The following is a 16,936-nucleotide window of genomic DNA, read 5'->3' as shown; positions in this document are numbered from 1 at the left end:
TCATTTCTTCATCCCAGCTTCATGAGCTAAAGAATAACAGCAAATTACACAAAACTAACATCCTCCTAAACCCAAATCTTAAGTTTTTCAGACTTAAACCTTTACATTAAATGTTATCAAGGCTTATCCTTGTTTATTCTGAATTTAAAAAACAGATCATCAAGGCTTTCCTTGGATCTTTAAAAAATCACTCAAATTATATTTCTTTATTTTCTGATCATCAAGGCTTTTCTTGGATCAAACGGAAAATTTTTTCCCTCCCCACATTTTTAAAGTGTATAACGACCTCAAACGTTGATTTACTACCCAACCCTTATCAAAGACCCAGGACTAATAGAAATTTTTGAAAGAACTAACCATTTAAATTAAGTAAAACAGTGAAAAAACTTCGGTTACTCGTCCTTCACTTGATTCCTTTCCCCTTAGATGACCCAGGCTAAAACACTTAAGCTTAGTAAGTCATAAAATAGCATCTAACGATTTACTCGCGTTCTAATTATACCTGAAACTTGTGGTTTATTTTTTATATTCTCCAACACTTGATCACAAATCACAACCCCTAAGTAAGATCAATTAAGTCTATCTTAAATTAGAACTTAGTCACGATAAATTAAAAATCATTCTCACGAATCGATATACTAATCTCTCCAACCCGTCAAACCACGACCATCTATGCCCCAAGATAAGATAACCAAGCAAAACGCGTAAGTATTAACAGTTTAAGGAATTAAAAACCTTAAACTCAAATACTGCACCCATCATCTTGAACTTCATGTCAAGAGATATTCTAGGTAACAAACAAACAATCGTAATAAATAATTGTATAATTAAAAACGAAAGATACGACCCTGTAATCACACCACAGAGACAAACAAAATGATATGTAAGATCAAAACGACAAACACGAAAAAAGACAATCATAACAAAACAAAAACAAACTATCAGAAAACAATTTTCAAAACAAAGAAACACAGTCTCGGAATCAGGCACAAATACAAAACAGGAACTTCAAGAATTAAAAGGTTCCATAAACAAAAATAACCCTATTGACGATCAAATATAAATCTTGACTCAGAAGCCTCAACACCATCATCAATAAAAGGAAAACGCAAAATAAAAAAGTCACATTTCTACAAACCATCGCGCCTATATAATTGGAATCAACCAATAAAGCATATTGAATGTTACACACTAACAGTCTTACAATATAAAACATGATCGAATATATTCAAAACTTCGACAATAACTCGACACTCCCATTTTTTTTATAAATACAAGGACAAATCCTTGATCATTACCTAAAAGATATATGTAATAATACATCACATTATGGTATATTAACAATCGAAATCACATCACCAAAGCTAAATCACAAAAACACCAAATACAAGCAAACGATATAGATATAGAGTTCTCAAAAGTTTTTACAGATTATATAAAAAATATACAACACTAAAACTCACACTGAAAATCTCACTGAAAACGTTACATCAGAAAAGTTTAAACACCATCTACAAAAGATACTAGCTTGGTTTATAATAGATTTTTTTCATAATCTTGACCTAATATCACTAGCAAGAAAAAATGTTCAACCACAAAGTTCAGACGATGAAACTATATTGGAAGACGAAACATATTATGTTTGGGACCCTGAATGGTTTCATCCATCCTTTTTTGAAATACCAACTGACATCTTAAGTCAAGCAATCACCACAATTTTCATTAATACAGGTCATGTAGAATAACCCCACTTACCATAGATGCAACACCTATAAACTATATTTCAATATTCACCAATAGAGTAGGAAATAATAGTTTAAACTCTACTTTTATTAACCAAGAAAATTTAAAAGGAACAAGAAATCTTACACAACAAGATATTCAAACTCCATCACGGAAGAAAAAGTAGAAGAAAAAATAAATGAAGAAAAAGTTGAAACTGTGCCAACAACAACACAACAAAGCATTTCTCCTATTCATCCAACACTTACAACTCCAAAAAATAAAAACACAGTATTTTCACCAACAACTATACAATTGACAGTGAAACCTTCAGTTTTTCCAAAATTTTCACAGATGGACTATCGAACATTTAGACAAGTAACAACGTCAAGACAAACGGATAAGCAAAAAACTTCAAATTTAAATAACTTCTTTGATTTTATTTATAAATTTTTCCAAAAATCCAAAACAACAAACCCCCTTCTATACAAATAATCAAAATCAATCGCAATCACAAAATCAAAATGTACCACAACAAGCTTCCCAATCAGTATTTTTTAACGATCATCCACGAGCCACACTAGATCGTAGCGAAAAATATTTTTTTTTCATCAAAATGAAAACATAGCAAACAATCATCATACTGGGAATCAACCAGATTACTCAAACGATGATGAATATTATTATCAAAATCAACACACTTACACAAATCATCATCACAATAACTGGAACATCGATCAACCAGATCTTTTCGAACCATATACACGAAACGAACAAAAGCAAACAAGACATCACCCAACCTCATATAATAAATTTCAATCACAAAACCCAGTGAATACACAAAATAACCAACCAACACAAACGCAAAATGAAATCTGACTACCACATTACTCACAAAACTTGAAATAACAAAGATTCAACTTACAAATTTTTCTCAAATACCAAATGCCGCAGAATCACTTCAAATGACTGTGAATCCATACCTTATGGGTGGATCCTCAATATCTTCGAATTAGTCATTATTGTATTCACAGGGACAGATCCCGAGTACTCCGTAGAAGGTTATTTAAATGCAGTCACAGCAAATTTGATTTTAAAAATAGGATCTGAACCAGTAATAACACCACATGATCAAAACTGGATGTTTAGACGCACAGCTCAAATCCAAATCACACATGATGGCAAAGCCCAAAACTGATTTTCAGTTTTATATATAGATATTAAATCAGATTGTAAAAGATTCACACAAGAATTTTCAAAAATGTTCGACTGCGTAAGAAACAAACAACACCAAAGAGTATTGGTAAAGTGACTGCAAGTTGTTTAATTGTTTGGTAGAATTCCAAACGAAACAATTAAACAACTTGCAGTAAGAATTGAAACACTAATAAGAAAAGCATATCCCCTTAATACGCATGATTGTAATAATACAAAAATGACAGAAATATTAATGAGGACTCTAACACCTCAATTACAAAAAATAGCAATAAAAAAGGGAGCATCACATCCATCTTCAATACGAGATCCCGATATAGACTTCAGAAAACTAGTAGATAAACTAGAACAAGCTGAAATCACTATGAAATTGGAGAAACAGAAATTTAAAATTAAAATATGTAAAAAAACATCCAAACGACTACTTCACAAATAAAGCATAATCATGACTGACTCTGACAGTAAACTAAATGAAAAAATTACTCAAATATAAATATCTACGAGAAAAACCCAAACTTTAAAGGCAAATCATCCTTAAAAAAACGGTGTAACTTTTGCCGCAGATACGGACACAGCATTGCTGAATGTAGACAAGAACTACAAGATAATAAGAGCAAACCAAAAAAACTTACAGAACCAAATAAATCACTTTACCAATACATGAACAAAAACCAAAACCTACCAAATAAAAGCATTCACAGAAACAACCGTTCAGGAAAAGTTTTTGCTGATAACTATAATGCCTCTAGACAACAATCAACCTTCAGATATAACTATCATGGAAGATCTCAATGTCAAATAAATTCACGAAATTTCTCACAAAATAGATATAGTTGATCAAACAGTCAAAACAATCGATATCGAAATAATTATTCAAGATCAAACTCAAACGGAAACAATTACTCAAACTATAACAGAAATCGTTTAAACTCAAACCCCCTAAACAAATATTATTCAAATGATTGTTCTAGAAACTCCTCATACAATAGTTATTGAAACTATTCAAACAATAGGAACAGACAATAAGAAAACAACAATCACAAAACTATTCAAAGAACAGATCATACTTTAATCATTATCACGTGAAAATTCTTTAAATCGAAATTCAAATTATCCAAATTGACAAAAAAAAATTTCTCAATTACCGCAGAGAAATATTACGTAATATCAGAATTCAAAACAAAACTATAGAAGTAGTACACCTAAACATCAAAGACAATTTAACCAAGTACAATCAACTGAAGAAACTCTATCAGACCCTCCTGGTATCGATAACACTGAAACGACAAGCGATACAGATAAGCGATAAGCGAAACAGAAAATACGCTCCCAATAAACATGATTCAGTTTGAAAACTAATACGAAACACCAATAGAATCGAATTATTACCAAAATAATCATAACAACCTCCAAAACCATGATAATATTCAAGAATTTAAAGACTGTACTGAACAAGAACTCAGTAAAAGGAAGTTTAAGCACAAACATGAAATATAAAAACGCAACAAACAAAATACAACTACCCAAAGAAAAAAAAATGGACAATACCACTTATTTTAGATCAGAAGAGTAAAGATTTTCAATCACCAGACCTCGAAACTGGTTTTTTAATAGACCCAGGATCAGAATCAATTAAAATAAATATTCCCACTTGGAACGAGATACACATTTTACATCCAAAATTAACCCTCAAAAATATCAAGCAAATTAGCTACATCATATGGATCAAGTTTAAATAATTTTGGAAAAATCCAACTATTCCCTATTCTCACTCGAACAATGGTATACGGTAAACTCTTAACCAAACCCTTCATACAAACATTCCACATCACAGATATAAAACACCAAATAATTGGAATAACATTTATCACTTAATATATCCCTTATTAATACTTTACATAGCAAAATACACATAAAAGATAAGTACACAAAAACAAAAAACTCATCCTTTACTTTTTTCAAAGACAAAAAAAACAACCACCAATTTTCTCAAAATTCTATCCTATTTATAACCAAGAACGAAAACACCTGGAATCACTAGCAGGATATTCATATAACTTTTCAGTAAATAAACACCATCAATATAACATGAAACAAAATAAACAACGGCTCTATATCTGTCAGACCTTTATTTGAAACCAATTCACAAATTTTTCCGAGTAACAATCTCATCCATCAAATACACGAAAAACATAAATTCAGATACCTTTTCACTACATATATACAATAATTCTCCATTCAAAATAACATTACCTCTAGGACTTCTAGGTTATTGCCAAACAAATACAACAATCTCTCCCGCATTAGAATCAGCATATAGAGTAAATAATATTTTAAAACTATTAAATATATGTCAATCAACAATTCTTAACGAAAATTATCAATTTAAAAAATGATAAGTGATAACAAACGAAAAACAGACTTTTTTACAAAATTACTCTAATTTAAACCGACATTCCAGATATCAAAACACACCAAGGAACAAAAAAAATCCTCACAATGTTCAGTTTTCAACATTCTCAAATTACACAAAAAGAATTTAAACAACTAGCCGAACTGCTACTAATATATCCAATGGTTTACGCCACATCTAAATTTGATGTTGGAAAAGTAAATTCACCATTACAACTACCTCTGAAACCTGACGCATTTTCCAAAAAGCAACGAACAAGTAAAATCCCAACTCACTTGCAAGAAAAAATTAATAGATTACTAGAAATTCTAGAACAATTTGAAATTATTTCCCAGTAAAGAAAGAAGTACAAACAAAATGAAACACAATCATAAATCCCGTAAGGGTAAGAATTAAAAATCGTACAAGACGCAAGATATCTCAAATTCACTCACTGATGAATATAAATGTAATTTGCCTAAAGAACCAATTCAAGTAATTTTCACAAAGATAAGAGGAAAATATTTCACAACAGCTGACATGAACAGTGCATACAATCGAATGCCACTAGATGAACAATCACCACGCTTAACACAATTCGTCTTTGGAAACCAACAATGCGAATTTAATAGATTTTTCTATGGAATTTCCATAGGACCAGCAGCATTCTCAGCATTTATGAGCAAAGTTTTTTGACCACTCATTCTCAGTAAAAAATTTCATAACATATTTAGACGAAGTTTTCATGCAATCACAGACAAAACACGAAAATTTTAATGTCTTAGAACAATATCATCTAATACTACTTAAAGAAAACATGAAAGCAGCCCAGATAAATCACATTTTTTTCTCACCCATGTAAAAATCCTTGGACATATTTTTAAAAGAAATACGATCACTCCATTAATAACCCACATAGACGCAACCAAAAAGCGTCAACCTCCATCAAACAAATAGAAAATCCAAGAATTTCTAGAAAAGCTCAATTTTCTTAAGTAAATGCGTCTATAAAACGCGACTATAATTCAGACCATTTCATAACATTCTCAGACATCAAAATATTTTTGAATGGACGACAGAACATCACAAAAGATCTGAAGAAATAAAAACACTTCTCACTGAACAAATATCAAACACCATCCTAGATCCAGATCAACTATTTAATGCTATGTGCGACGCCTCAAATTTTGGCATTGGCGCAGCATTACTATAATCACACAGTGGAACAAATAAAAAGAATCTCATTTCAGCAAACTCAAGACAATTTACTTAAGCTGAACTTAGACTCTCTAAACTTATGAGAGAACTCACAGCTATATAATACACCCTCACCGAATATGAATTTTTATTTCTTGGATCAAAACATCCAATAGTTCTCTTTACAGACCATAAACCTATAATTTTCCTTTTCACACAGAAATCAAATCCAAAACATAGAGTTTAAAGATTTCAATTAATTTCAAGGATAATCTTAAAGCTAAATATAGTTTGGACAGCAGGAAAAAATCTTGTACTTGGTAGAAACACACCACCTGAAGTATTAACACGAAAAACAACAATAAAAAAAAACACAAATTAATAAGTTTTTTCCGCAAAAGCCGAAAAATCTTCAAGACTAGAATGCAAATATGCAAACCTTACAACACTTTCCACTATATTTAGATTAATAAATTAATAATTATGAAGTATGCCGAAACTCTACATTAAAACCAATATCATTCATCATGGATCAAAAACAACACACAAAAAAACCACTCAAACAAAAATTTGCAGGACAAATCTATTCCCTTTAATAGAAAAAAAATTGAACTGATAATATAAATTTATCAGGACCTCCAGATACCGATACAAAACACACAAAAAATCAAGTTTTTAACCTCCATGACCCTCTCGATGCCATACCTCTCTGAAAGTTAGAAATTTAAAACATCTTTCTACCAAATACAGAGAAATTAACAATTGAACTACTATAAAAATACCAAACTCTTGACCCAGTCATTAGACAATTAAAATCTTGTCATACTATAAAACAAAACCCATAAAAGCAGATATCACAACTCTAGGAAGCAGAACACTTCTAAGATACTTTAGAAAATTCAACAATACATCTATAAATGAGAACACAAATACTTTAGAATATCAAACATCAGAGTTAAAAGTACCATGTTCACCAATAAGTATGATACTTCTAGCATTTCACATTCCTTAAATACTAAAGGACATGCAGGATCACAAAAAATTACTCGGATTTCATCCAAAATTTTTACTTTCCAAATGCACCAATTTGTATTAAAGTATTATGCAATGATTGCATAACTTGCCAAATAAATAAACCATACCCACATCAAAAACAAATCGCAGAAAAACAAGATTTTAAAGGACAAGGTTTACAATTTAACCACAGAATATCATTCGACACAAAGGGACCAATTTCACCAACCTCTGAAGGAAATTCGTACATTATGGTCATTGTTTTTTTTTCCTATCCGCACTTATGTCCCCCACCAATGGAAATTCATGAAATCAAGGGAAAACCAAGAAATTCAGAATTCTTCGACAACCAAGTATTACTCTAATCATAATGTACACATCGTTTGTTTGGAAGATAGTTTTTTTTAAAGAATTTTTATTTCAAAACGCGTTTAAAACAAGACAACCATAACACACAAAACTAATTTACAAATAAAATGCATTTTTGCGATTAAAATCTGCCCAGTTAACAATTATTAGTGGTAGTAAACTCGGCAGGTATAGGAGCTGTCGTGGGTTTGTTGACCAGATACACCTTATTTTCTAATTTCACATTTTGGGCGAAAATGTATTCTTCTTGCACTCCGTCCCAGTCCTCCCGCCATCCCTGCTTCCCAAACCGATCCTCTTCTTGGAATCCATTGATGAAGAAATTACAGCAGGTGATAGCGTCAAACACCGGAAGACCAATTTCACATCTAATTGCGTTCGCATAGTGTGGTAGTTCAGTGCACTCTAGTAAAATAGCCTTGGTTTTAGGGAACTCGTTAAGCTTTTCCTTCACAAGAGCAAAAATTCCGGGCTGAACTTTCTTAGTGTCCACTTTGCCGCCCTAAGCTACAGCTTCAAATCCTGGAACATTGTCGCAACCTACTATGTGGATTCGTTTCTGGTTGATGTTAAGACCTGACTCCTTGAAGTGAGGTTCCATCTTCTGCAAGTTTTCTTCGTTGGCTGTCAGAACCATTATGTCTTCCTCAACTGACAGTCCGCAAAGCATGGCTGGAATCTGAATGAGAGAACTCATCACACTCGCCACAGATCTCTCTCGTCTGATTTCCTTCATCGCGAAGCCTTGATAGTACATCATGAAACCACAGTCGCCAGTGATACACGAGACTTTCTTCTCTGTCATCAGCCAGTCAATTGATTCCTGGAAACGAGTTCTCACCTCACCTTTCAGTTTTCCCCTCTGACACATTTCAAAGGTGAGTCCAGGCACCACTTTGTAGTACACATCGTAGCAGAAAGTATCCGGACAATCGATGTCGCCCTTAGCTGCCGGATAATCGTAGTCCAATCGGATTACTCCTAGGCAAGGGTTCGGTTTCATGTTCTTAATAATTAGCTTATTTTTGCTTTCACTCATTGTTATTCTCTGCAAGTTCCAATTTTCTACCGATTCCAAAGCTAGATGAAGTTTTTATTTCAATACACACGTCTGTTCGACTGCGGTTTTCCGAGCTCAACTGCTTGCAGACAGACCCATTGAGTTGAACATAAGCACTTTTGACAGGTATCAGTAATCAAAAATCATTTAGACATGCCTACCTTGCCCCGTGGAGGTCAAATTAAGATTTTTATTTATAGTTAATGCCAAACTGTTGGCATTATCTTTTTCGGTCACCAAATCTGAATAAATCTGGTCAATAAATCTGAACCTACATTTAATTGGTCAATAAATTTGAAACTACATTTAATTGGTCAACAAATTTGAACCTTTATTTAATTGGTCAACAATTCTGGACCTACATTTAATTGGTCAAAAAACTTAGTTGGTCAAAAAAACGGTTGTTTTAAGTTAATTAATTATATTGCCAACAATTTGACAGTAACAATTGAGCGCGTCACCAATATAATAAGTAGCAAAAATTTGGAACAGACTGAAATAATTAAAAAGAGCAATCTGCCAATTTTGAGCAATTTTTGCATGCAAATTTGAGTTTTCGGGCGACCTTGAGTCTGTCCGAAAAACTATCTGTTGCATGCAACAGGTTTCTGAAATAGGTCATTTGCCCGTAATTTGCTCTTTTTATTTAATTCTGTCTGTTCCAAATTTTTGCAACTCTCTTATATTGCTATATTTAGTAGCAAAAAATTTGGACAGACAGATTTAATTAAAAGGAGCAATCAATTCTTTTCGACGTTTTTTGCATGCAGAATCTGAAGCCGAACAACCTTGAATTTTTTGTCAGACCAAATTCAAAATGCATGATCGTTGATTATCCGATGATTATCCTAGCCTATTTTTTAAATACTGCGATGAACATCCAGATTTTACTATAAAACAGTTCGTAAAATAAGTTAAAAAATTGAAATCTAGAGTTATTTTCAACAACAAAAAAAAACAAATTAAACACCACCCCCCACCTCCACCTCCAAAAAACGGAAGTAAAGATGATCAAATTATTCAAATTTTGGAAAATAATCGCAGAAAAACATCAGCCAACCTGAGCAATGTTTTTCCTGTTTCAAGGCCTACTTATCGACGCTTCGGATGCAATTGCCCGCCGTGGTTATAAGTTTTGAGCGAAACTCTGCTTTATGATCTTTCGACGTTATGTTTATTTCAGTTTCAATTTCCGTTGATGTCTAGACAGTTGCTCTTTTCAATTAATTCTGTCTGTCCGAACTTTTTGCAATTTTCTATATTTGAGCTCATTATTTTTCATTTAAAAAAAAATAATTAACCTAAGACAACCGTATTTTGACCAATCAAATTGCTCAAGGTCACAAATAAGGCGAATAATTTGGCGGTACCTTTAAAAAGAGTTTCTGAACGTTCGGAATGGCAAAATGAACGCCATCTACCTAATCAATTAACGCCATTAAGAGCAATCTACCAACTTTGAACAACTTTGGATGCTAATTTTTTTCAGGATACTTTCAGACACTTATTGTGTCAGAAAAACTAGCTTCCCCACGCTTAAAGTCGATTCATCTCCCATATTTTATGAAATGCCATCAAAAAAGAAAAAGTAGAGGCTGCGAAGAAAAATTGTGCCAGTTGGAACAAAAACGGGTTGAATGATTTCATGTTGTGCAAGTTAAAAAATGTTGGATCTTCTTAACAATCTCCCCCCTATGGTACCTACTTAAGAATCTCCACCCGTTTCTTGAAAGGGGTGGAGATTGTTAAGTAGATCCAAAATGTTGACTATATATCTTCGGCTAGTTGTAAATTAGGAAAAAAAATAAACTAAAAACAAATTGATATTGCAAATTGAGGCAAGCTTATTGATACCCTAGATTAAGCGTAGCTACTTCTGAGGTAACATATTTACGAGAAATTTTCCAAGCGAGATGTACTTATCTTCTGACCTAAGGAGGCATCGAGATTCGCGGATTCATCTTGTTGGAAAGATGAAGAAGTCAATAAAAAACTAAATCGAGATACTACAAGAGGGAAACTCAATAAACAGCTACATCATCTCAAATTAGATCAGAGATCATCATGAAAAGAAATTGCATCAGTGCGAACATCTGGTCGGCGTTCTCTTTTGCTTTGACTTCATTGAACCTAAAAAATTTTTTACCGTCTAAAAAGATAAATAGTGCAGAAAGACATTAAAACATAAAGTCAGCAATCACCGCAGCTCATCAAATGAAGTAGGTTTTTCATCTACGTCCATTCGCTATCCAAAGTCATTAAATATTCTGTTTCACTTAATCAATTTTAAGATCATGTCAGTATAAATTAACCAATTCGACACGGTTTTGACGGTGTAGTTAAGTCCTCCGTCAAAAAAATCACTCTGTAAATCAGTGCACCAATTATCATATGGCTCAAAAAGTTGACTGAACAACTTACAAATCCGTTTCAGCCCAGTCTGATTTTTTCCAATCTCGGTCGCCTTTGCAGCAAAATACATGGTTTCTTCAGGCTTTTTGAGCAATTCGTGATCTTCGGTGCAGTTGAGTTGAAAAACCTTAAGCTCAATTTTTCAGGTGTCGCTGCAGGCGCCACTGGAAAAACTTTCCATAAAACCGGCAGCCTTGTAATTTTCTAAGTTGTTTGAGATAAATTCAAGGTGACATTCAGTGACAAAAACATACCGCTCTTTTTTCGTTCGGGATGTCATGCCATTTTCCAGTTATCTAATTTCATCGCCGATCAACTGTAAAGTTTTCTCAAAACGGTTGTTAACAATGTCCAGCTATAAAATAAAGGTAACAAAGTGGATAACTAGTCCATCTGAATTTAGCCAGGGTGGTGTATTTCGCAAAATCCAGTAAAAACAGCTGACTTTATGAATTGTGCCCTGAGAGCCGATAGGATTTTTTCTCCTACTGGAACCAGATCTAAACTACATTTTTTATTGGTTATAAATTGGATTTTTTATCACTATGAAATGTTTAATATTAACCAATCATGATCCATCTAACTAACAACCCACTTATTTGTAAGTGCTGAAATTACTTGTAATTTCAGCACCAGAGAGATTTGAATTTAACTTAGAAATTAGTTACCTCTTCAAGAGACCTTCTAGCAATCGCAATAACCCAGTATACTTTAGATCTATTGAGCCTAGCAGAGACTAGTTAAACATCCTGAGACTAGTAGATATAAGAGTAAGATTAGGATCGGTATTAGACTAAGAAGTTGCACGAATCTATCCGGCCGAAAATGAGATAGCGTGACGAGCAGACGATGTACCCTATCCGAAATTACTCTATGAGTTAAACCTCGGTCACAACTCATCTGGTGCGACCATAAGTCTCGAATAAGACCTTAAAAAACAAATTAGCTTAGAGCTAACAAAATAGATTAGAAATAGACAAAAACATTTCCGAAATGTTACATGATAATAATTTAGTTGAAATGTCTCTACGACTCAATAGATCAGAGCCGCTATTCCGTACAAAACGAGAAATACCAGGTGTTGGAAGAAGACCTCGGACAAGAGACGATCTACGACTACGAAGAAACTTACCATTAAGTTTCATGGTCGTACGGCAAAAGCCAGAACAAACTTTTATATTTAGAATTTTACTAGCAGGGAATTTATATTTTCATTTGCAAACATAAAACCTTGAAGAATAAGCTTCAATGATTAATTCGGGCGCTATACAAAATTTACTATTGCACAATAACAATTGATAAAAACATATCGAATCGTTTCCTCCAAAACTGCAGTAAGATTGAAAAAGATATCTGAAAAATATAATTTTTAAAATAAAAATAAAAATTAGTAACATGATCATAAAATTTTAGTATAAACAAATCATTGTGTCATCTCCAGCTTCATCACCTAAACATAATAGCAATCAAAAAACTACTAACATCATCAAAAACTAATTTTTTTCTATCAATAAAACAAAAAATTATTTTTGAAGCTTATCCTAAATTTTATCTTTATTTAACTTAAATTTCTTTACACCTTAAATACAGATCATCAAGGCTTTCCTTGGATCTCCTTAAATACCTAAATTAATTCGTTTTGTACCAATAAATTTTATATGTGATCATCAATTCTTATCCTTGGATCAAATAGAACATTTTTGTTCTCCCCCATTCTTTTAATAAAGTGTCTAACGTCCTCAAACGTCGATTCACTGCCCAACCCTTTCAAAGACCCAGGACTAATAGAAATTTTCAAATAACTCTAACCATTCTAATTAGGCTAAACAGTGAAGAACTTTGGTTATTCATCCTTCACTTGAACCCCCACCCCCCCCCCCCCCCCTCTTACCTGACCCAGGCTAAATCTTAAATCTTAGTAAGTTTAAAATAGTACCTAACGAACCACTCGCGTTCTAATTATACCTGCACCTTGTAGATTGATTTACTATTCTCCAACCCTTGAACACAATCACTACCCCTAAATAAGGTTAAGTAAGTTAATACCTTAACTTAGAATAGTCACGAGAAAGTAACAGTCATTCCCAGGAATCGATATCTACTTTTCTCTCCAACCCTGAATAAAAAGACCCAAGTTTGGCTAACCAAAAAATCGTAAGTACTAACAGTCTAGGATATATATTCACTAATAAAAAACCTTGCATCCTTCATCCGAAACCTTATGTGACTAAACAATTTAGGAAATAAACAAACAATCGTATTATACAATTGCGAAATAAATAACGAAACATACGATCTCGTAATCACACCACACAAACAAACGATTGGATATATTCGAACAAAACGACAAACAATAAAAAGGAAAATTATAAGTAAACAAAGACAAATTATACGGAAAAGATTTTCAAAGCGAAGTAACGCAGTCTAAAAATCAGAAGTCAGTAATTTAGATGCACTTTGCAAACTAAAAGAAACAGTAAATAAAAACTACCCAGTTCACGATCAATTTTTTTTTGATTCAGAAGCCACATCACATTCATCCAAACAAGGAAAAAGAAGAATAAAAAAGATATACAAAAATAAACCAGTACGTTTATACAATTGGAACCAACCAATCAGACACATTGAAAATTACGCACTGACAGTTATAAAACAAAAAAATGAGCCAAAGTCCAAGTGATGAAAGTCCAGAAGAAAACTCTGTTTTCCCATTTCTCATAAATTCACTCACTGAAGATAGAGGACAAAAACAATTTCGTATTGAATTAATTGAAAATGTGTTTGAACAAGGAATTAGCCCATGTAAAGCAGAATTCCCAGAAGTGAAAATCAAAAGACAAATTATCGACCATTATTTAAAAAGAATATGAAACCTAACACAACCATATGGAATCTACACCATAGAACTCACTAAAGAAAGTAAATTTCATAACAAACAATTTATTCAAACAGACGATGTTGACATATAACTTTCAAAAGCATTCGCAGATTACATCAAAAACATACATGACAAAAATTCACAGAGAGCGAATTCAATATTCACTAACGATGTTTTTTCACTAATATATAATTATAAATCCATACTAGAAAAAACAGGAACTGAAAGTACATCACCAGTTCAAACATCGAGACACACGAACGTAAGAAATGAAATTGCCGCTTTTTCTGCTTTTTTAAATACAATCCGTGAAAGTATTTCAACAATGAAATTTCACAAAATGTTAAACACGATTTACAAAACATTTTAGCGTGGTTCATAATTGATTATTTTACACATAATAATGATTTAATTGCATAAGCAAAAAAAATGTTAGACCTCAAAGTACCAATGACGACACTGTCATTGCAGAACAATCAGATTATATTTGGGACCCTGAATGGTCTCATCCATTATTCTGAACATACCAATAGACATCTCAAGTCAAGCAATCAGTACAATTTCTATTCACAAAGACCATGTATTTCCACTTACAATAGATGTAACACCTTTAAACTGTAATTCATTTTTACCTGATAGAAGACAAAATAATAGCTTAAATTCAACCCTTGTACAACAAGATAATTTAAATGGAACTAGAAATCTTACACAACAAGATTTTCAAACAACATCATGTTTTGCAAATGAAGAAGTAGTTGAAAGAATAGTAACAACTACACAGCAAAGTATTTCACCAATATATCCAAACCTTACAACGCCAAAACCTAAAAATCAAACATTACCACAAGTAACATTGCAATCTACAGTTAAACCCTCGGTTGTATCAAAATATTCACATATGGATTATTAGACATAAAGACCAATGACAAAACCAACACACAGACAAAGAACATTCACTAGAAGTAATTTCGCAGAAGACAATTAGAATTATGTAAATCCATCGAAAACAACTCATCATCCCCGTATACAAAAGCAAAGTCATTTATTTTCACAAAAGTCAAATTTTCCAATGACATCAACAAATTCAGTAAGTTTCCATGACTATCCACATCCCTCTCAAGATCACTGTGAAAATTATTCATTTTTCCAACAAAATAGGAATAAACAACAAACACCATATCACACATCAATTTATTTATCATCAGATGATGACGATTATTATCAACCAGATATTTTTGCAACATACGCAAAAGAATATCGTACACAAAAACCTCGACAAAATCAAGTATCTTAAAACATAAAATATCACCCACAAAATTTAGCTAATACACAAAGCTATCAACCGATGAATATTCAAAATCAACCAAGCACACAATCCTATCAACCAGCACAATCACAAAACACAGCCATTATGCATTCTTATCAAGCAACACAAATGCAAAATGAAATACCACTACCATATTAGTTACAAAAACACGAAATAACACAAGATCAACTTACAAATTTTTCACAAATGCCAAATGCCGCAGAATCACTACAAATGACAATGAATCAATACCTAGTGGGTGGATCATCAAAAACATCAAAGAAACCATTGATGGTATTTACAGGTACATACCCTGAATACTCTGTAGAATTTTAATTAAATGCAGTCAAGGCAAATTTATTTCTAAATAAAGGACCTGAACCGATTAATAAGCCACTTCACCAGAATTGGATACATAGACGCACAGCGTTAATACAAACAACACTTGATGGCGCAGCTCAAAAATGGTTTTCAGTTTTACCTATAGATAAATTTTACCTATTAAAAACAGATTGAAAAAGATTCACACAAAAATTTTCAAAAATATTTGACTCTGAAAGAAATAAACAACATCAAAGAGTTTTATGTAAGGAAATTCGCAGACTACAAACGAAACAATTAAACAATTGGCAGTTCGAATCGAAACACTAGTTCAAAAAACATATTCACTTAACACCCATGATTATGATAACACGAAAATGACAGAATTTTTAATGATGACTCTAACACCCCAATTAAGGAAAATAGCTATTAAAAAGAGAGCATCACATCCCTCCTCAATTCGAGAACCAGATTTAGATTTCAGAAAACTAGTTGATAAACTAAAACAAGCAGAAATCACAATAAAACTTGAAGAAACAGAAAATTTTAAAGTACAAAACGTCAATAGAATCGAAACAAATACTACCTATATAAACAACATAAAAGATTCAGATGTAGATCTAACTGAAAAAATCACTGAAATTTTAAACATATATGAGAAAAACCCAAATTTTAAAGGCAAACCATCTTTCAAAAAATGATGTAATTATTGCCGAAGATACGGACACAGTATTGCCGAATGTAGGCAAAAACAACAAGATAACCAAAACTAACCACAAAAATACAAAGAACCAAATAAATCATTCTATCAATACATGAAAAAAGACCAAAATTTACCAAACAAAAACAAACATAGTAACAACAGCTCTGGTAAACCACTTCCAAATGATTCAAATTACCCAAAAAACCAGTCACCCTATAATTCTAGTTATAGATGTAGATCACCAGAACAAAGAAATTCACGAAATTTCTCACAAAATAGATATAGTCGATCAAATAGTCAAAATAATCAGTATAGAAGTAACTATTCACGATCAAATTCAAACAGAA

General features: G+C 32.5%; 1 protein-coding gene across 1 annotated transcript; it reads right to left on the bottom strand.

Annotated features, from left to right (window-relative positions):
* Nucleotides 1-8,045: 8,045 nt before the first annotated feature.
* Nucleotides 8,046-8,948, bottom strand: LOC134841711 (uncharacterized). Its single transcript, XM_063857745.1, has 2 exons — nucleotides 8,454-8,948; nucleotides 8,046-8,411 (listed from the first exon to the last, which is right to left on the bottom strand). Exons 1-2 carry the CDS (start codon nucleotides 8,946-8,948, stop codon nucleotides 8,046-8,048), a joined length of 861 nt encoding a protein of 286 aa, XP_063713815.1.
* Nucleotides 8,949-16,936: the final 7,988 nt, after the last annotated feature.

Source organism: Symsagittifera roscoffensis, chromosome 3 (assembly GCF_963678635.1).
Source record: "Symsagittifera roscoffensis chromosome 3, txSymRosc1.1, whole genome shotgun sequence".
NCBI lineage: Eukaryota > Metazoa > Xenacoelomorpha > Acoela > Convolutidae > Symsagittifera > Symsagittifera roscoffensis.
The sequence above is the reverse complement of the archived record's forward strand: the minus strand, read 5'-3'. Positions and strand labels throughout refer to the sequence as shown.